Source organism: Mytilus californianus, unplaced genomic scaffold, assembly GCF_021869535.1.
Source record: "Mytilus californianus isolate M0D057914Y unplaced genomic scaffold, xbMytCali1.0.p SCAF_5, whole genome shotgun sequence".
In the NCBI taxonomy this organism is placed as follows: domain Eukaryota; kingdom Metazoa; phylum Mollusca; class Bivalvia; order Mytilida; family Mytilidae; genus Mytilus; species Mytilus californianus.
In genome coordinates, this window is record NW_026262701.1 from 39,573,842 (window position 1) to 39,596,069 (window position 22,228).

A 22,228-nucleotide genomic window follows, 5' to 3' on the forward strand; every position below is an offset into this window, starting at 1 on the left:
TCTGAATGGTTCAAAGCTATTCGATCATGCATTCAGAAGCGCATTCAGAAACTACGATGTACTATGAGCACAAGGGTTTCTAACCCATCCAAGTACCCGGAGATTGTGGATGTTTTATCCTCTTTGCATGACAAATATGTCGTTGTTCCAGAAGATAAAGCCTCCAATAATATTTTGTCTTCGTATGTAAAAACCATTATTTGCAATGTCTCAAAAAAAGAGATTGGAATTAACAGCACAACTAGTAATCCTACATATTCATTAACATCATTAACAAAGGATATAATTTTACAAAATCACAAATCTGTCCTTCTTTCATTTGGTATTAACATCAAAGAAAACGAAGAAAATCTACCACATTATAATGGATATCAAAACCTTACAAAACTCCGTATAAAGAACGATACATAGCTGGATCATCAAGATGTTCGACTAAACATCTTTCTAAAGTGTTGACTACTATTCTTTCTACAGTAAAAGATGGCCATCAAAAATATTGTGATGAGATATATTCAACCAGTGGTGTCAATCAGATGTGGATTCTCAAAACCTCTAATGATCTACTGCTAAATGTCAGATCACAATCTCTGCAATTTTGCAGCAACATAAAGACCTTTGGTTTTTTTACGCTTTACACTACTATTCCCCGTGCTCAATTGAAAGATAGACTTCACCATCTCATTACACAGAGCTTTTTCTATGAAAATGGGAATCGTAGATATAAATTTTATGTTTTGGGTTATAATAATTCTTATTTTGTGAAGAACCACACTGATTCTATCAGAAAATATACTGAAGATGGTATTATCAAAATGCTGGACTTTTTAATCGACAATATATTTGTTGAGTTTGGAGGATTGATATTTCAACAGGCAGTCGGTATTCCAATGGGTACTAATTGTGCATCCCTTCTGGCCGACATGTTTTTGTACTCGCATGAAGCAGAATTCATTCAGAACCTTCTAAAAGACAAAAATAGCACCTTGCAAAATTCTTTAATTTTACTTCCAGATATATTGATGATGTCCTATCACTGAATAACCCATATTTCAGTCAGTACTTACATCTCATATATCCCAGTGAACTTGAAATTAAGGATACTACTGATACAAGAAGGACTGCTTCATACCTTGATCTTTTCCTCAATATTGACACAGATGGACGACTTCACACGAAAATCTATGACAAACGGGATGATTTCAACTTCCCAATTATCAATTTCCCATTTCTCAGCAGTAACATAGTACCTTCTGCTCCGTCGTATGGTGTTTACATATCTCAATTGATACGTTATCCTCGTGCATGTTCACATTATACTGACTTCATATACAGGAGTGTGCTCCTTACGCAGAAACTGCTCCAACAGATTTATGAGGAGGAAAGATTAAAAATGACACTCCGTAAATTTTATGGACGATCTATACGATGTGTCTGTGTCTAAACTAACTAATGACATTTTACCACGTCTTAGATTGTGGTTTAACATCTATGTCGTCTGTACCGAACGTGACCTATTCCCGAATATGACTGTTATACCGAGTTTGAAATTGCATTGCTATACGACGTGTCTCGGTATTTTGTACATCCAAATTCATGTATTTATTTTTGATGTTTCTTTTATGGTTTCGGTTGGATAATCTCTTATGTCTTATCGTTTGTAGTCCAAATGATTATATAATTGCCTTTCCACAACATCATTGTCATGAAAATTGTTTGGATGAGTATTGTGAAAATAATTGTATAACGTTCGAGATTGCATGTTAGTTACGTAAGTGCGTCACTTATGATATCCTGTGGTATCTGTCGTTGATGGATTATGTTCGTTGTTGTTCTGCGGTTTGCATGTTGTGTCGACTATTATATCATGTGTTTGTGCTGTATTTCTGTCACGTAGTGTTGTCATTTTAGCGATATTTTTTAACATTGTCATAAAGCGGGAGGTTTGGCTAGCCATTAAACCAGGTTCAACCCACCATTTTTTCTTAAAATGTCCTGTATCAAGTCAGGAATATGGCAGTTGTTATCAAATAGTTCGTTTCTATGTATGTTGGCGTTTGTTTTTGTTGTACTTCAGTGTTCCTGTTGTTCCTTTGTTTTCCTCTTATAGTTGATGTGTTTCCCTCGGTTTCAGTTTGTAACCCGGATTTGTTTTCTCTCAATCGATTTATGACTTTTGAACACCGGTATACTACTGTTGCCTTTATTTACTATTATCAACTTTGTAAATAATGTTTATATACAGTATTAAGTTTTTACCTGTATATTTATTTAAAGTCTTTCTGCAAAAATGTTCTAATTGACATTCTGCATATTTCGTTTTAATGGCTTTACATGTGTTTTACATGTGTTCACAAGTAAAGTGTTAGCACAGTTAGTTTCTGTTGAAAACATACGATTAGAAGTTATATTCAAAGATAAGAAAAATACATTGTTCTCTTTTACCCCATAGGTTATCATTTGGATAATCCAAGTGACTTCAAAAACAAACATTGACATGTATATCATAATTTGAGTACACTCAGTGTTTGTTGGAATTAAGCAAATACAAGTATGTATGCACTTCATCTTGAAATACATATTCAAAACACATATAAAAAGAATAATATGTATATGCCTGAATATATACATATAGCAAATAAAAACAATTTTGCACTTGGTACAAAAGTATAAGATAAAATTGAGAATGGAAATGGGGAAAAAGTCAAAGAGACAACAACCCGACCAAAGAGCAGACAACAGCCGAAGGTCATCAATGGGTCTTCAATGCAGCGAGAAAATCCCGCACCCGTAGGTGGTCCTCAGCTGGTCCCTAAATAAAATTGTGTGCTAGTTAGTGTTGCTAGAATAGTTGTATGTACAGTGTACTGATCTGATCTGTTGATTATATTCACATTTACATTAAGTTTGTTTTGCTTTTTATATGTATCAGAGTTTAAAGTTTGACAAATGAATTAGTTTGAAAAATTGTTTGCTTAAATCCCTAATTTTTTGCTTTACCTCCAAATTGTGTTTGGTTAAAAATGTCTTATCTTTATTTTTAGAATAAGAAGATGATGACTGATTTTGACTGATGATATATGACCATATCAAAGAAAATTAGCTTGCAAAAAGTTGAACTTCAAATGATATGGAAGAAATCTGAAATGTACAATAATAGCTAGAATTATGTACAGTAAAAACTGAGAATGGAAACGGGGAATGTGTCAAAGAGACAACAACCCGACCAAAGAGCAGAAAACAGCCCAAGGCCACCAATTGGTCTTTAACACAGCGAGAAAATCCCGCACCCGAAGGCGGGCTTCAGCTGGCCCCTAAACAAAAATGTGTATTAGTTCAGTGAAAATGGACGTCACACTAAACTCTGAAACATATAAATGAACCAATTGCATTTTTTTTGTAATATATAATAAAATAGAATGTTACAAAGTTCATTATTGAGTATAACACAAGAATATAAACTGTTTAAAAAGTATTTACATCTAATTATATTCAATAGAAAAACACATTGATATCAAACTTCTACTCCAGTAGTATAAATGGTCGCTTTTGTAGATATTCTGCTTATTCTCCTTGATAAGCTAAAAAAAAGAGTAAAAAACCAACATTATATTCATAATCTATTATCATGGTAAATAAAACAGTTTCACATAAATTAAAGATGCCAAGTTACAGTTCTAACAATATTTACTTTATCATATAATATATATGTCATATTTTAGCCAGACTATATCTTTAGGAGCGGTTACGGTCTTTTAACTTTGAACAAAATGGAATAGGAAAAGGAAATGTTTAGGGAAATGGTGCCATACAAACATGTTAAAATTTATAATAATCTTGAGGCATATATTACATATGTTCTGAATCTCCCATCACATTTCTTCGTTAGATATCCTCTTCCCTTTAAATATCACTTAAAAGTCAAAGCGGACACCATTTTGAAACTGAATTAACTAAATGATTTAACGCCATTATATGTACTTTAATTTTGATTTGGAAACTTAAGTGTTCATTAATGAAAGAACTGGTAGACCTACAAACCCACAACAAACATTATATACACAATGAATATGACCACGACTTTCTCCAAGGAAGTAAAAAAAAATTTTTTTTAAATAAACGTAGATACCTGTACATGGGAATGACCAATACCCAGTTGAACCCCATCCTGTAGAAACTGCAATATTTCTAATATTGAATGGGTTTGAAGTATCAGTCCATTCCATGATTTTCGCTTTCCATTCATCATCAACTCTAATATGTTCCTTGCTCCAGTTAATGTAAAATGTCCTATATTCATTTTGTTTGAGTACTGGTCCATAATGTGTTGTCAATGCTATGCCTTGTTTCCGGTCACGGATGACCGACTTGGAGTTAGCCCAACCACCCAATACTATTTCATAAAGAGGTTCTTGGTCAGTATTCGAAGACAGTAAAGCTACGTGTGCATCGTTGCTGGCCTTAACCATGAACTTAATATTACCGGTTTCTTTATTGCCAATATCAATGCCATAGTCTGACAACAGTATGTATTTATACAGGTTTGGGGTTTCAATACTTGATCCATGACAACCTGTTAATATAACCCCAAAAATACAATAATGTATCAGATTTCGAGTTGCTTACATCTATCTCATTTGGGGATTTGGTAGATAGTCATCTCAATGGAATTCATACCGCATTGTTTTATCTTTTTTATGCAGTTTTCAACTTTTTTCTTTTAACCATACTGATGTCTCTTCTTCTTTAAATTCTGAATTGTTTTATTGTTACCTTAGAATTATTTTAATAATTGTATCTTCGTACCACGTCCACGAACAAATTTTACGAAAAAGACAGTTCAATATTTCAGTACTATTCTTTGGAACAGTATTGCTGTAGAAACAAAAAGTTACAAAGGTATCATAATTTCTTGTTTTTAGAACAACATAGCTAATTATAAGATTCATATACAACATATAAGATCAATGAAATAATTATAACAGAAATGATCTGTAGTCTCAAAATCCATATATTTGTTTTGTACATCATTAAGGATTTATGTTCATTAAACGTAACACTTAATCTGTATGTTTTTCACCATTTGTTTACATAGTTAGTTCGCAGACACAAATACTAGTAATATCAAATCACTGGCTAACGAGATGATGGGCTTGGAATGAATGACATTCGAGCATCATAAGCATGATGGAAACAAAACAAGAAGAACGCGACAGAACAATCAAAACCGCTAAGGGTACACCTTGCATGATTAAATTGCAATCTAAATCTTAGGAACATATACTAGATTATCTTCATCTTAAAGTACGAATATAGAATATATATTTCGATTTTAACGCTAATAAATATTAATACAGTCGTGGACTTCGTCTTTACAGTAAACATAATTGAGAGTGATGTTAAAGGTAAAAATATAACACAAAACGTCAAAATAAGCATTGTAACCCTAAAATGTCGATTTTTCTGTATGTTTTGCACTATAGTATGGTAACAGATTGCTTAATACACCTTAACGGAAGTTGGAAACACTTAATTAAATTATATTAATCAAATGGAAAAATGTATCAACAATATATCAATTTTTAAGAAAAATCTATGCGTTTGTTATTTGAGATTTGATGATTTTACGAATTTCAAAACGTTTTTTGCCGATTTTCAGTTTAAGTTCAACAAACCAAGTTGAAAGTTGTATGTATATACATAGATTTTGTTTTACCAAAATCCGTGAATTAGCCCACTTACGATACCTTAGGCTAAAATCAACTTGATGTTTAGCTTTTTCATGCCCATTTGGTTATATACCCCTTTTATTCTACAGGTTTAGATATCCCAATTTCTTGAAATTAGATTTCCTGGTGAAGTTCAATCTCTGCAGATATGAACGGATAACTAATCAAGAATATAAAAAAAGAATGGCAAACATTTTGTATAGAAAATAAAAAACTCAATTGTTTTGGTTAATCTCTGATACTTATCTTTTTATTTTTAGTCCTTTCATTGCATACATAAATCCCTTATAATTAATATTACTGTTAAATGTAATTATACCTACCTGGATGCTTCGATACAGCTGATGAGACAAAATATGTAAGGGAAAGTATAACAGCAAATGTGTTCATTTTATCGTGTTGTCTGTATAAAACTGGGAAAAGTTTCTCGGGCTTCAACTTATGTATTAGTTGCGGTCGTATCTTGTTACATGTACGTATGTAAAGACAAGATTCTTAATATAACAATAAGCACCTGAGGGTTATTAAATATATTATAATATTATGTAATGTACTTTTCGGGTTTATAAAAGAATCCAGAAAATAAATTAAGACGATATTTTGAGTTGTCATAATAAGGATATGAAATGATAGATTGATATCTTAATGTAAACATGACCATATTAATTATAATTACACGATATGTAATTCAAACGTATAAAATATATTTGAAAACAAAACAAATTTTGTTAAACAACCAATTTAACTAAAGGTTCTCCGTAGTAAGGAAGCAATTACATAATTATGAAATTGAATAACACTGTTATAGTTTTTTAATTGTATCAGTTACATGGTTTAAACCATGTTAGAACAACAGATGGTGACCACGGAAAATAACTGTCCACGAATACGCTGTTCCTTTGTTTTTTGCATGTTTTTTGTTGTTGTGCATTTACTGATTTTGTGAGGATGAAATTTGAAAAAAGGCAGGACAGAAGTTTTGAGTAAAAAAAAAGGCAGGATGAGCAACTTGGCAAAAAAAAGGCAGGATGGCAAATTATGTATAAAAAGTCAGGATAAACTAATAAAAAAAAAGGCAGGACCGAATAAAGTGAAAAATAAAAAGGCAGGACCGAGATTACAACTAGAAAAAATGCAGGACACAATTTTTCATCCTAGCTCCTGACTTGGGACAGACACATAGAATGTATCATAATGTTTAACATGTTAGCGGGCGAGTTTCCTTAACCTAGGACAGTGGTGCTACAGCACAACACTTACAAAACAATAAACGAAAAACAAATATGATAAACAGCAACAAACCACAACTATTATGTTTGCGGGCGACAAAATTGATTAACCTTCAAATAACCTGGGACAGTGTTTTAACAGCGCGACATAAGAACAAACTATAAAAATCGGTTGAAAAGGGTAAACACATCAGATCGATACAAGGCACAAAAACAAATTAAAAAAAAGGCACACAAAAGACACAAAGTGCCGATCTGAGAGTAAAAGAAGTTACTGAAAGCTAGTTCAAAGCCAATGACAACTAATTAAAACATCGTGTGTTTAAGACAAAAATAGCAATCTGCACAGAGGATTTAGTGTAAAGATGTCATTAACAGTCCGGTGTAAAGCAATACTATTTAATTTGGAGTTAATTTATTGATAACAAAATCAATATTTATACCGATAAAAACGATTATCAATTATCTAATTACAGTAAAAAATTAGTAACCTTTTATAAGAAATTCATTCAAAGGATCGATAAGTTTACTCGGATCGTATTCAAATTTAAGAATAGTTTGAATATTTTAAAGGAATGAGTTACATGATACTGTATGCTCCAGGAATATTCGTATCGTGTATCCAATGTCTTTTAAAAACGATCTTTCATGAAGCACAAGGAATACGACACAGAAATCCTACTTGATATCAAACATTCCAGGTGTGAAAGGCCCAAAATTTGTTAAAGACAGAAACAGAATTTATTTGCACTGGTTGCGTTGACTTTTTAGTTTGCCTTGTTATTTAAGTTAAAACATTAGATTTAGCCTGAATTCGGTTTTCTCAATAATTTGTTACATGTATGTCAAAAGACTAGGACACTTCTCTATTGTTTAAGACTTTAATATGCTGCCCTCTTGTTGTCTTTTGGTTATTGTTTTGCCTTTTTGGTTGCTGTTTTTTAACATATCCTTTAATTCACAGTTTAAAGAATATTCTATGAAATACTATATGCGAATACGTATATAGTAAATGTAAAGAAAATTAAAGGACAATGTGCATTAGTTCAAGACACAATATCACTACACACACAAAAAAACTACGCTTTTTTCTTGTTCTTCGTCTTAAAGTCAAGGTTGGACTGTTGTAATCATGTTGTGAATACAGACATAGAAAAAAAAAAAATTGAGGATACATTTTTTTAATGATTTAAACGCCCAAATACCGATGAGATCCAACCAACGTGAGCTAAATGGTAATTTATCTGGAGCCTGCTGGGTCTTTGTATGCCTTGTATGCCTATTGGTATGCATCGACCATGCATTATAAACATTAAAAGTCCACCTCCCGAAAACATGTTTAGTGTTGTACGTTTACATTTTATATAGAAATGTTTGTCAAATACTGGACGGGCACAAGACTAGTATTTTGCATCGGCTCCATATAGCCCGACAGTCCCATTTACGTCCCATTATAGTTACCACCAAGACCTAATTAATTTCTGCAAAAAAAATTACTTTTCCATTTAAAGTATGTTACGTTTTTACAAAAATACTTTTCTTATCAATTAATTTAATACTTAGTCATTTAATGCTAATATCTAACATGGGTGTACTGCTTGAGTAGTTGAGTCAGTTTGCTAACTTATATTAAACTCAACTTTGCTCATTCGTAGAAAAAAAAATATCAGTGTGAATGTTGGAACCTATTTTAGAGACAAGCATTGATTCGTATTTAAATATTAACCGCACATATGGGACGTTCATTCCGATCCACAGACCTAGAGAGCCATTTTTGATCGGCGAGTGATCACTAGGCTGTCAACTCCGTGGTTTTGAATTCGAACTCCGCTGGGACTAGTATGGCTTCTTTTAACACCGGCCGCATTGATGTAGTCGAGTGTGTTAAAAGTGGCGTTAACACAAACAATAATTTTGTTTTAATGTTCTTTGGCGTAGTTCATTTGGTTTCTTTATTTTTAGATTAATCAAGTTCCGCCTTAGATATTTAGATCTGATATCATATTCATAAAAAAAATTTAATAGAATTGGTAACTTTGAGGCTTGTATAGGGTATATTGGGATACGGGATATTTGCCATTTTAATTTTAGGGATATGGGATATTTGTCCTCAAAGTAAATGGGATATGGGATATTGATGCATTTTTAAGGATATTGAATTTTGAACATGAAAAAAAATAAGTGGAATTTAAAAGTTAAGTACAGAAATATTTACATCTCACTGCATAAAATTGCCAAAAAAATTTAATATATAAGGTCATTTTAGTGCTTTGTTGATTTTCATTGAGTTTATGGTCGTTTTATTTAAAAGTCATCCAAACCCACCCAAGCAAAAAGTATTGATCTATTTTCGATATTTATATGCTCATATGTACTGATAATTTTAAAAGTATTTGTTTTGCTTTCCATACTTCGTTCCTTATTGTTAATTTTCCTTTTTGGGATGGTGATGTTCTATTGGCACTATCTTACGGTGTTTGCATATCACAACTCTTTCGCTATGCCCGTGTCTGTTGTAACGTTTTTGGATTTTAATGAACGTAATCTATGTATCACGGGTAAATTATTAAGGCAGGGAGTTCGTTACCACAAATCACTTAAAATCTTTACTAAATTCTTCCGTAGATATAAAGATTTGGTTTTGAAGTTTGGTTGTACCTGTAAAAAACTTATTTCAAAACGGGATAGCACATTCTCATTTTTACGGAGATGTTGTTTACCGTGCCATTGGATGTTGGATGTGTAATGATTGATAATTTAGTCTTAGATGCATGATTTTTTTTTTATTAGTTGTTATTGGCTTTGAACTAGCTGTCAGTAACTGCGAGTACTCTCAGATCTGTACTTAGTGTCTTTTTGTTGATGGGATGCACAAGTACTCGGTCACGTCTGTGTTTTTGTTACATGTTTTTCTATTTGTATCTATCTGATGAGTTAAGCCTTTTTCAACTGATTTGTATAGTTCGTTCTTATGTTGTACCGCTAACATGTTTAACCCCGCCACATTCTGTATGTATGTGCCTGTCCAAAGTCAGGAGCCTGTTATTCAGTGGTTGTCGTTTGTTGCTGTGTTACAGATTTGTGTTTTGTTCATTTTTTTTATACATAAATTAGGCCGTTAGTTTTCTCGTTTGAATTGTTCTACATTTGTCATTTCGGGACCTTTTATAGCTGACTATGCGGTATGAGCTTTGCTCATTGTTGAAAGTCGTATGGTGACCCATAGTTGTTAATATCTGTGTCATTTGGTCTCTTGTGAAGAGTTGTCTCATTGGCAATCATACTACATCTTCTTTTTTATAATATATGCTCATATGTATTGATAATTTTCTTGAAATAATCATAGATTATATATTGTTGTCAATATTTTTATTTATTTTGATGCTTTATATGATTACGGGATATTTTCTGTTGTTTCACCTCTTATTTTTTACGTGCCGAGGATCTTCAGCGGTCTTTACGTTTCACAGATTGTAATAGATTATGGACCAAGGGTAGTCCGAAATTGCTCTGATGTGCAACGGCTGTTTTGCCAGACAAGCTGGGGCCGTGGGACGTCAGAGCACGTCCAATAATAAAAAAGTGGATATTTAGCCGTACAAAATGGATGCCCCCTTTGAATTTGAAATTATCTGTTAAATAGCTTTTTAAAAGGTTAAACTAGAATTATTACTAAATAATCAATGTAATCTTTTCTTCTATTACTGTTTGTTTGTGGAAGGAAATTAGAAAAAGGAACAAAAATATTGTGATCTATGAAATTCATAAGTTCAAGATCACATCGTCAAATTTTGTGTTATTTCTTTGCAAATTTTGCTTGCTGTAAAAATATTGCAATAGTTAAGTTTAATGTAGGTGCATTAGCAGAAAGCTTTCTTGTGTTAAATTTTGAGTTTTTGTACTTGCATGCTAAATTTCCACTTTTCGATATGGGCGTGCTCTGACGTCCCACAGCCTCAGTTTGTCTGGCAAAACAGCCGTTGGATGTCAGAGCAATCTCGGACTAGAGACAGGGTTGCGTCCTTCTGTTCTTTCCAACATAGGTTAACGTGCAGGATGAAGTTTCTTATCAATGAAAGAAGAATGCTATCAAAATGAAATGTTACAGACATATGCATCATGGTTTGAACAATTAAAAAAAAATGCCTGAAATTAGACCCCTTACACCAAATTTATCGTTTATGATCACATAAAAAGAGATTGTTGTACAACGCTCTAAGATGGAACACTTCATCTTTTGGACACATTTTCTTATTTAACACTGGAAGTATGCACTGTAAATTTCCTTTACCACAGTTTGTTTTTCTCTTTATATTCTAGTTCAACAAGGAATATAATTTTAATCAAATGTTAGTATTTTGAATATAAATAATATAATTTGATCATTTTTCAGTCAAAATTGTTGAAGTTGAGCCAAAATCCTTATCAGAAGTGATGATGAGAAAAAAATGGGTATGGGAATGAATGCATAATGATTTTTTGGGATATTTCAAAATAGTTTTAGGGATATGGGATATTTGTATAAAATATTTATTGGGATATTAGGGGTAAACATTATAGGGATATGGGATATTGGGATAAAAATTTAATGGGATATGGGATATTGATACCCCCCTAAACAAGCCTCAACTTTCAAGAAAACAAAAAATGGTGAAAAATATAACATTTGAAGTCTGTATAAAAATTATGAATACAATCTCGAAAAACCAATTCATATGATTTTACTGTCAATTAGTTCTTTGTTCCTTTTAGCCTCTTCTTCGTCTACTTTTTGTGGTTCATTGATAGTCCTGACCTTAATCTTTGACTTCGTAGGCAAGCCTGCTGAAACTGGAGGTTTTATATAATCAATAGGTTCGCGAGGTTTTTGAAATAATATCCTTTTCTTTTTAGCAAATAAGAGTAGATAACCTCCAATCAAACCACATATTACTGTAGGAAAAAATAGTAATATGAAACACCACGAAGGACTATCGGAATCTGGGGTCATCACAAATGTTATAATGAATGAAATGATTGCAAGGAAACTGGAAGCAGCTGAAAATGGAAAAACAACTTTTTAAAAATATATGTAACGGTTAGTCAATGGAAAGGTATATACTATGAAATTTAGAGCAAGGAGCTAAGCCCCGAACACTTAATACATTATATAATTATAAATTATTCATAATTATGTATTCAACAAGCAAATTCAAAACACTACACAGCCTACCGAAACTATATTTATAAGAAAACAGTCATATAATTATAATTCCAACAAACTAACTTAAAGGTTGAAGGTAATCTATACTACTATATGATATTATTTTTCCAGTAAGATTATATTAGGAAAATTTCAAACCAAATCTTAACAAATTGTGTATAAGTAGGGAAACAGGTAGCTTTTCATAATTTTTTATTTAAAATTGTATGAATTTTAAGAAACGCTATTGCTATTACTGAAAAAGGTTGTTCTAGACTTAATTTACTGTCGGTTAATTGTAACTTACCAGAGACAAAGAATGCTATAATGTTGACAATTAAGGCAGGCCTAGACATAAGTTTTTTTAATGCCATTAAAACAAATAAAAAAGAGCCGGCCATGGCGGTTAATACACCAATCATTCCAAAAGTTTGTGTCGCTTTCAGTGCACCTAAAATGTATAATAACATGTTTGTTAAGAATGATTTATTTGAAATTTTTCGAAATACTAAGGATGTTCTTGCTCAGGAAAAATTTGCCTTTTCTATATTTGGCAAAACTTTTCAATAATTTTGAGTCCTCAATGCTCTGCAGCTTCGTACTTTATTTGGCCGTTTTAACTTTTTTTATTCGAGCGTCACTGGCGAGCCTTTCGAGACGAAACGCGAGTCTGGCGTACAAAATTTTAATCCTGATATCTATGATGAGATCATTTGCAACCACTGGGTCGATGCCACTGCTGGTTGAGGTTTCCTCCCCAGGGGTATCACCAGCCCAGTTGTCAGCACTTCTGTGTTGACGTGAATTATCATTGATATAGTCATAACTATAAATTAACAGTTAACAAAACTTTGACACTTTTCGAAATACTAAGGATTTTTTTAACCCAGGAATAAATTGCCTTATCTGTATTTGGCAAAATCTTTCGGAATTTTGAGTCCTCAATGCTATTCAATTCGTACTTCATTTGGTCGTTTTAACTTTTTAGATTCGAGCGTCATTGATGAGACTTTTGTTTTGTCTGGCTTACAAAATTTGAATCCTGGTATCTATGATGAGTTTATATGCAATGATTTAACTGTGCATCATATGTTGCCTTCTATTTTGGAAATGCACAAAAAACGTGGTATGGGAAGTACTTTTGTATTATAATTTATAAATGATCTTTCTTAAATATGGCGAGTCTCATTAAACAAAACGAAATTATAAAGCAGTCACAAATTCAAATACCTATCAAAGAGAACAAACGTTTTCGACAGGAACATATTTCGCCTCACTGATGTTTAATTTAATATTTGTGTATGAAATGTATACAGTGTTTTTTAAACAACGTTTTCCTCATACATTTTTTGTCAACTAGTCCGGAAGGAAATGAGGAGAATATCGGATATAATAAAACACCCCTCGAATAAAATTATCCACATATTTCAAAAGATAAGTCATAAGACATGTTCATGAATGACACATGTGCTGAACGTTTCTTGAACATGTCTTTGCGCTGACGCCAAATACTGAAAGTTTTTTGCTACTCTTTGCTTATATAATGTACAATTAAAGACTAATAAAAAAAGACCCACCTGAACTTGTACTGGGAGTCCAATCAAGACAAACTGTGTTTCCTGTGTTCATTGCAGTACATTTTGACCAAAGTCCAAAATAGACTGATGTTGTTATTCCGAGAGAAGAAATACTAAACACTCCCCAATACGGTGCTACCATTGCAATGACATGTAGTATTAGAGAAAGAACGGAAAAACAGGAAAAGCCAGCTACCCAGTTTGGACGAATGTACCATTCTGGAGGTGTGGGTAGAAACATGTTTTTGTAAGAGTTTTAATCCTCACATAAAATAGTATAATAAAATCTGTATACAAAAGTACGCGTAGATAATAGTTGATTCAATCGCATGTATTGTGTGTTGCGTATTTCATTGATCAAATATCATGTAAAAATTGAAAGTTTTAAAGTTCAAACGCAGCTTTACAATGTTATTCAACCAATAACTGTTAACAATAAAAACTTAAAAATCAAGTCATTTATAATTCAAGTGTTAAATTTTGACCTCAATAGTATACATATTTTCTTTAAATACAGGATAGTATTGTTTTATTCTTTAATTGAATGACATAGAAAATATAGTGACATTTTGAGAAAATATTGGAGTGACTGATTGGTATCGGTTTAACGCCGCGTCAGCACAGAACAACAAGTATGTTGCGAAGATTTTTTTTTTATATCAGAATAGAATTATTAAAATTTGAAAAAACAGACCCATCACATATATAATAAGCTGCATGTTTAAAACAACATGGCTAGTCGCAATTGAAAGATTTGAGTGATGTTTGTTTAACGTCCAGTTGCAAATAGTTCATATATTCTTGGGACGAGAATAAACCGCACAACCAAAAAAAAAAAAGATTCTATCCTTATTGAAGTATTTTTACGAACATCTTTAATATCTATACATTCTATGTATACCTGTTTGTTGAATGTTGAAATTGTAAGGTATAAATTCAAATTGGGGTATATTTGTTTAAGACACATTCAAATGCTATACTAGCATGACAGATACGATATCCGAATATAACAGACTGGTCTTTCTGACGTTTAAATTTATTAACCATATTTGGTACAAATTAATTCTCTTATTACAATGTACGAGTCTGTTTACTCAAAGCATTAGGCCCGGGAACACAGTTATTTCGTAGTGCATTTTTTTTAAACAATTAATGCAAATTTCAAAAATCGTACATCAGGCTGCTCTATCCCATTAAGATTATTACAGTGTAGTGTACTACTTTTTGTACAAATAAAAAAATCTATCAGTTCTAGCCCAAATATGGACAATTAGGTGTTAAGGGGGTCCATAATTCAGTTTGAAAGCTTCCGACATACTCATTTTTTACATTTTTCAAGTGGACTAAATCACTACTATCCATAAAAATTCATGCCCAAAATATTTTTTTTATATGTAATTTCATCCCCTGTCTATATTTTTTGGCATCATATATAAAGAAATAAACTATGAAGGATATGAAAAATAAATGGAGAATGTGTCATGGGACACAGATGATGCCCCCGCTTGCATATAACATTTTAAAGGGACATAACTCTAGAACGGTAAAAGTGACGCTACCCAAATTCGTACTTGATCTGTGTTTTGTGGTAATAAGCATTGTGTATAAGATTCATAACATTTGGTTGAGGCAAACTTAAGTTAGAGAACGGAAACGAAAAATTCAGCAATTTTTCCATTTGTAAAGGGGCATAACTCAAGAACGGTAAAAGTGACGCCACCAAAATTCAAACTTAATCTGTGTTTTGTGGTAATAAGCATTGTGTATAAGATTCAAAACATTTGGTTGAGGCAAACTTAAGTTAGAGAACGGAAAAGAAAAATTCATCATTTTTTTTCATTTATAAAGGGGCATAACTCAAGAACAGTAAAAGTGACGCTACCCAAATTCAAACTTGATCTGAGTTTTGTGGTAATAGGCATTGTGTATAAGATTCATAACATTTGGTTGAGGCAAACTCAAGTTAGAAAACGGAAACGTTTTCAATTTGAAAAGGGGCATAACCTATAGAACAGTAATAGTGACGCCACCAAAATTCAAACTTGATCTGTGTTTTGTGGTAATAAGCATTTTGTATAAGATTCATAACATTTGGTTGAGGCAAACTTAAGTTAGAGAACGGAAACGAAAAATTCAGCAATTTTTCCATTTGTAAAGGGGCATAACTCTAGAAAAGTAAAAGTGACGTCACCCAAATTCAAACCTGATCTGTGTATAAGTTTCATAACATTTGGTTGAGGCAAATTTAAGTTAGAGAACGGAAACCAATTTCGGGACGTATGTACGGACGGATGGACGGACACGGGTAAAACTTAATGCCCCCTCCGCTACGGCGGAGGCATATACATTTCAAGTTATACACTGGCCATACTGACTATTTGAAAACCAAAGGACGATAACTGTGTCCCCGGACGATAAGGTCTACAATCACAATACGCTGTATGAAAATCCAATTATTAAAAGCACTTTAGTGGTTAACATTAATGTTGAATAGGGGCAGATCGAGATCTGACCTCGCAATAGAGAGAGAGAAATCATGTAATTGTTTTATTCTGTACATCATTCATTTCTGTAATCAGTATTTTTCTTACCTAATTCTTTTAATTTTCCGTTATTCTTTAGCTCGTTTTTCTATTCATTATATTGTTGTCCATTATTCTCTATCCTGTAAACCTAATCCAGACCTTTATACATGGCCTTAGTCGTATTGGTAAATCGTTCTTTTTTAGAAAAAAAATTTGGCTTTCAATGCTCTTCAATCTTTAATTAAATTAACAGGATTAGTTTACCCGTCCAATTGTTTTGATTCGAGTTCAACTGATCAGTCTCATCCAAGTTTTTTTTTTCATAGAAAAGAAGCCAAATTACTTTACAAATATCTATGTATAGGATTTATTGTATTTTATTTGACCATGGTCGAAACAATGATTTTTTTAGTGTAAGAAGCCAACCGGAAGACTGGGGCTTGATAAAGTACGTGTCTTTAATATGACGTCGGTGATATGCCCAGATCAAAGAAACTGCGCTATAATAGCAGAGACATAATATATGTCTCTGATAATAGATAGCCTACTGCTTTTGTTCCCTTTTGTCTGTCATGCCTTATAGCAAATGCCAGTTACAACAATATATACATACAAATCATATATCTTCTGCAAGAGGACGGGAAAATATTTAAACTAAATGGTTTGGCTGTATAGTAAGACAATGAAGTTCTGTGAAAAAAAAAACTATTACTTGGACAAAATTTAAGGCAGCCAAATTTTCAAAGTAATTTATGATGATCAAGTGTTCTGAAGACGGAGTTTTCAATATAACAATTAAGTACAAAAATGTAGAAAACAGTGGTAATTATATGAACAATAATGAACTATGTCTATATTATGGACCATAATGTGAAACATAATTTAGGTTGCTATTTATTTTTATCTATTGTCATGTAATTACCTTATTGGTTTGTGAATTTTTTAAGAGACTTTTGGATACATTGCAAGCTGATTAAGTACAAATATGAATCATTTCTATCACAGTGCCTGTGGATTCATTATGATCCATGGGCTCTATGTTTTGGCTTTGTAAACAACCTTTACTTGCATCCACTACAATTGAACTTTGGGGGATAGTTGTCTCATTGTCAATCATATTAAAAATGTATCCAAGAAATATATCATTTAAGCCAAGTGTCAATAATATCATCATCGCCCACCTGTTCCTGAAAAATATCCTCTAAACACAAAATAATTTGGAGAAATGCACAAAATATGATTTTTTTTTCTGCTAAATCTTTTCACAACTTTTATTTCAAGGGACGAGTTAGATCCTGGATTATTGTATAGCAATTGTCTATTGTTGAAGAATGTGCGTCATCCCCAATGTGTCTGAAGGTTATTTTTGTCGTTGGGTTGCCATCTGATTGATGTATACCAAATATATCCAATAAACATGATACTGCTTGCCGTATTTCTGCAGTAACCTTCATCAGTGATCATCAAAACAAAGGACTTGAATAAAATAAGGACACAGATATGTGTCTCACCTGTATGTAATTTTGATAATACATGTGTAATGTATATATTTAGATTAAATCAGCAACAGGTTTAACATGTTAACTATGTGAAATTTTTTAAGTCAATGAACCATGACTGATAGAGAGGAGCCGTTTTATAGAAATTGAAATAAGATATGATAATACAACTGCAAACTTAATATCATTCACTTATCATTAAACAGACATGATCACAAACTTTACCATTTACTCTAAACAAACGTTTCTGTCAACAGACCATGATTGAGGGTGTGTTGCCAAATAATCTCCATGGAAATGAGATGTACTGATGCTATTACAACTGTATTCCACATTTTATTGACATATCATTAGTGGTTCCCCTTAAACTGACCTAATCACAAACTTTAACAAATAATTGACATCAACAACACCCAAAAGATACATAACACCCAATTCTTGTCTCTGTGACTGCATCGTGGTGAGACAAAAACTCTCCCCTATTTAAAAAAAATATTCTTTTGTAAATTTTTCAGAGGGAGTTTACGTCTTAATATTTTTTATATTGATATGGTTCCCACTGCACAAAACAGTCCAGGACATTCATTTATTTTTAGGGATGCTACTTTTGACTGTGAGCAATATTGTTTTATTCTTTAATTGAATGACATAGAAAATATAGTGACATTTTGAGAAAATATTGGAGTGACTGATTGGTATCGGTTTAACGCCGCGTCAGCACAGAACAACAAGTATGTTGCGAAGATTTTTTTTCTTATATCAGAATAGAATTATTAAAATTTGAAAAAACAGACCCATCACATATATAATAAGCTGCATGTTTAAAACAACATGGCTAGTCGCAATTGAAAGATTTGAGTGATGTTTGTTTAACGTCCAGTTGCAAATAGTTCATATATTCTTGGGACGAGAATAAACCGCACAACCCAAAAAAAAAAAAAAGATTCTATCCTTATTGAAGTATTTTTACGAACATCTTTAATATCTATACATTCTATGTATACCTGTTTGTTGAATGTTGAAATTGTATGGTATAAATTCAAATTGGGGTATATTTGTTTAAGACACATTCAAATGCTATACTAGCATGACAGATACGATATCCGAATATAACAGACTGGTCTTTCTGACGTTTAAATTTATTAACCATATTTGGTACAAATTAATTCTCTTATTACAATGTACGAGTCTGTTTACTCAAAGCATTAGGCCCGGGAACACAGTTATTTCGTAGTGCATTTTTTTTTAAACAATTAATGCAAATTTCAAAAATCGTACATCAGGCTGCTCTATCCCATTAAGATTATTACAGTGTAGTGTACTACTTTTTGTACAAATAAAAAAATCTATCAGTTCTAGCCCAAATATGGACAATTAGGTGTTAAGGGGGTCTATAATTCAGTTTGAAAGCTTCCGACATACTCATTTTTTACATTTTTCAAGTGGACTAAATCACTACTATCCATAAAAATTCATGCCCAAAATATTTTTTTTATATGTAATTTCATCCCCTATCTATATTTTTTGGCATCATGTATAAAGAAATAAACTATGAAGGTGTATGAAAAATAAATGGAGAATTTGTCATGGGACACAGATGATGCCCCCGCTTGCATATAACATTTTAAAGGGACATAACTCTAGAACGGTAAAAGTGACGCTACCCAAATTCGTACTTGATCTGTGTTTTGTGGTAATAAGCATTGTGTATAAGATTCATAACATTTGGTTGAGGCAAACTTAAGTTAGAGAACGGAAACGAAAAATTCAGCAATTTTTCCATTTGTAAAGGGGCATAACTCAAGAACGGTAAAAGTGACGCCACCAAAATTCAAAATTAATCTGTGTTTTGTGGTAATAAGCATTGTGTATAAGATTCAAAACATTTGGTTGAGGCAAACTTAAGTTAGAGAACGGAAAAGAAAAATTCATCATTTTTTTTTCATTTATAAAGGGGCATAACTCAAGAACAGTAAAAGTGACGCTACCCAAATTCGAACTTGATCTGAGTTTTGTGGTAATAGGCATTGTGTATAAGATTCATAACATTTGGTTGAGGCAAACTCAAGTTAGAAAACGGAAACGTTTTCAATTTGAAAAGGGGCATAACCTCTAGAACAGTAATAGTGACGCCTCCAAAATTCAAACTTGATCTGTGTTTTGTGGTAATAAGCATTTTGTATAAGATTCATAACATTTGGTTGAAGCAAACCTAAGTTAGAGAACGGAAACGAAAAATTCAGCAATTTTTCCATTTGTAAAGGGGCATAACTCAAGAACGGTAAAAGTGACGCCACCAAAATTCAAAATTAATCTGTGTTTTGTGGTAATAAGCATTGTGTTTAAGATTCAAAACATTTGGTTGAGGCAAACTTAAGTTAGAGAACGGAAAAGAAAAATTCATCATTTTTTTTTCATTTATAAAGGGGCATAACTCAAGAACAGTAAAAGTGACACTACCTAAATTCGAACTTGATCTGAGTTTTGTGGTAATAGGCATTGTGTATAAGATTCATAACATTTGGTTGAGGCAAACTCAAGTTAGAAAACGGAAACGTTTTCAATTTGAAAAGGGGCATTACCTCTAGAACAATAATAGTGACGCCTCCAAAATTCAAACTTGATCTGTGTTTTGTGGTAATAAGCATTTTGTATAAGATTCATAACATTTGGTTGAGGCAAACTTAAGTTAGAGAACGGAAACGAAAAATTCAGCAATTTTTCCATTTGTAAAGGGCATAACTCTAGAAAAGTAAAAGTGACGTCACCCAAATTCAAACCTGATCTGTGTATAAGTTTCATAACATTTGGTTGAGGCAAATTTAAGTTAGAGAACGGAAACTAATTTCGGGACGTATGTACGGACGGATGGACGGACACGGGTAAAACTTAATGCCCCCTCCGCTACGGCGGAGACATATACATTTCAAGTTATACACTGGCCATACTGACTATATTTGAAAACCAAAGGACAATAACTGTGTCCCCGGACGATAAGGTCTACAATCACAATACGCTGTATGAAAATCCAATTATTAAAAGCACTTTAGTGGTTAACATTAATGTTGAATAGGGGCAGATCGAGATCTGACCTCGCAATAGAGAGAGAGAAATCATGTAATTGTTTTATTCTGTACATCATTCATTTCTGTAATCAGTATTTTTCTTACCTAATTCTTTTAATTTTCCGTTATTCTTTAGCTCGTTTTTCTATTCATTATATTGTTGTCCATTATTCTCTATCCTGTAAACCTAATCCAGACCTTTATACATGGCCTTAGTCGTATTGGTAAATCGTTCTTTTTTAGAAAAAAAATTTGGCTTTCAATGCTCTTCAATCTTTAATTAAATTAACAGGATTAGTTTACCCGTCCAATTGTTTTGATTCGAGTTCAACTGACCAGTCTCATCCATTTTTTTTCCATAGAACAAATTTAAAGCCAAATTACTTTACAAACATCTCTGTATAGGATTTATTGTATTTTATTTGACCATGGTTGAAACAATGTTTTTTTTTAGTTTAAGAAGCCAACAGGAAGACTGGGGCTTAATCAAGTACGTGTCATTAATATGACGTCGGTGATATGCCAGATCAAAGTACCCCGGTAACTAAAGCCAGGCAAACACATTTTGAATTCGCGAAGCCGCGATTTGGGATTTTTCGGATAACTGAGCAGGGAAGACTGTTGACTGAGAATTATTAATTTTACACGCCTTGGATGTATTTTGACTCTAGTGGTATTTTGTATTGTCACTGAGAAATAAATCAGACTCGGCAAATCTCCACATTGTAGACAGCTGGACTACTAGGATATACATGTTCCTGTAACAGTTACGGGCAATAGAAACTGTCTCGAAATGAGTTTTCAAATTAGACAAATACTGCCGTTAGCTTTTTATACAATATGGTTGGGTAAAACGAGATGAATAAAACAAAGTTTTCAAACATATTTAAAATATAAGGCTTTAAATTCAGATGAAACTGCGCTATAATAGCAGAGACATAATATATTATGTCTCTGATAATAGATAGCCTACTGCTTTTGTTCCCTTTTCTGTCATGCCTTATAGCAAATGCCAGTTACAATATATACATACAAATCATATATCTTCTGCAAGAGGACGGGAAATATTTAAACTAAATGGTTTGGCTGTATAGTAAGACAATGAAGTTCTGTGAAAAAAAAACTATTACTTGGACAAAATTTAAGGCAGCCAAAATTTCAAAGTAATTTATGATGATCAAGTGTTCACAAGACGGAGTTTTCAATATAACAATTAAGTAGAAAACAGTGGTAATATATGAACAATAAAGAACTATGTCTATATTATGTACCATAACATGAACATAACTTAGGTTGCTATTTATTTTCATCTACTGTCATGTAATTACCCTATTTGGTTTGTGAATTTTTTTTAAGAGACTTTTAGATACATTGCAAGCTGATTAAGTACAAATATGAATCAAATCTATCACAGTGCCTGTGGAT

The 22,228-nt window shown here is 32.4% G+C and overlaps 1 protein-coding gene and 1 long non-coding RNA gene across 2 annotated transcripts; both read right to left on the reverse strand.

Annotated features, from left to right (window-relative positions):
- Window positions 1–3,414: 3,414 nt before the first annotated feature.
- Window positions 3,415–6,197, reverse strand: LOC127700725 (C3 and PZP-like alpha-2-macroglobulin domain-containing protein 8). The gene is made up of 3 exons (XM_052204335.1): window positions 6,050–6,197; window positions 4,127–4,570; window positions 3,415–3,578 (listed from the first exon to the last, which is right to left on the reverse strand). Exons 1-3 carry the CDS (start codon window positions 6,114–6,116, stop codon window positions 3,562–3,564), a joined length of 528 nt encoding a protein of 175 aa, XP_052060295.1. The 5' UTR covers window positions 6,117–6,197; the 3' UTR covers window positions 3,415–3,561.
- Window positions 6,198–11,615: 5,418 nt separating this feature from the next.
- LOC127701943 (uncharacterized) lies at window positions 11,616–14,060 on the reverse strand. The gene is made up of 3 exons (XR_007982258.1): window positions 13,715–14,060; window positions 12,445–12,588; window positions 11,616–11,992 (listed from the first exon to the last, which is right to left on the reverse strand). It is a non-coding gene; the product is annotated as an uncharacterized LOC127701943 (long non-coding RNA).
- Between the last annotated feature and the right edge of the window lie 8,168 nt (window positions 14,061–22,228).

Coding starts and splice junctions, on each gene's coding strand:
- LOC127700725 (XM_052204335.1), bottom strand. CDS start 6,116: ATGAACACATTTGCTGTTATACTTTCCCTTACATATTTTGTCTCATCA. Junction 4,571..6,049: donor AGCTGTATCGAAGCATCCAG/GTAGGTATAATT, acceptor TTATATTAACAG/GTTGTCATGGATCAAGTATT.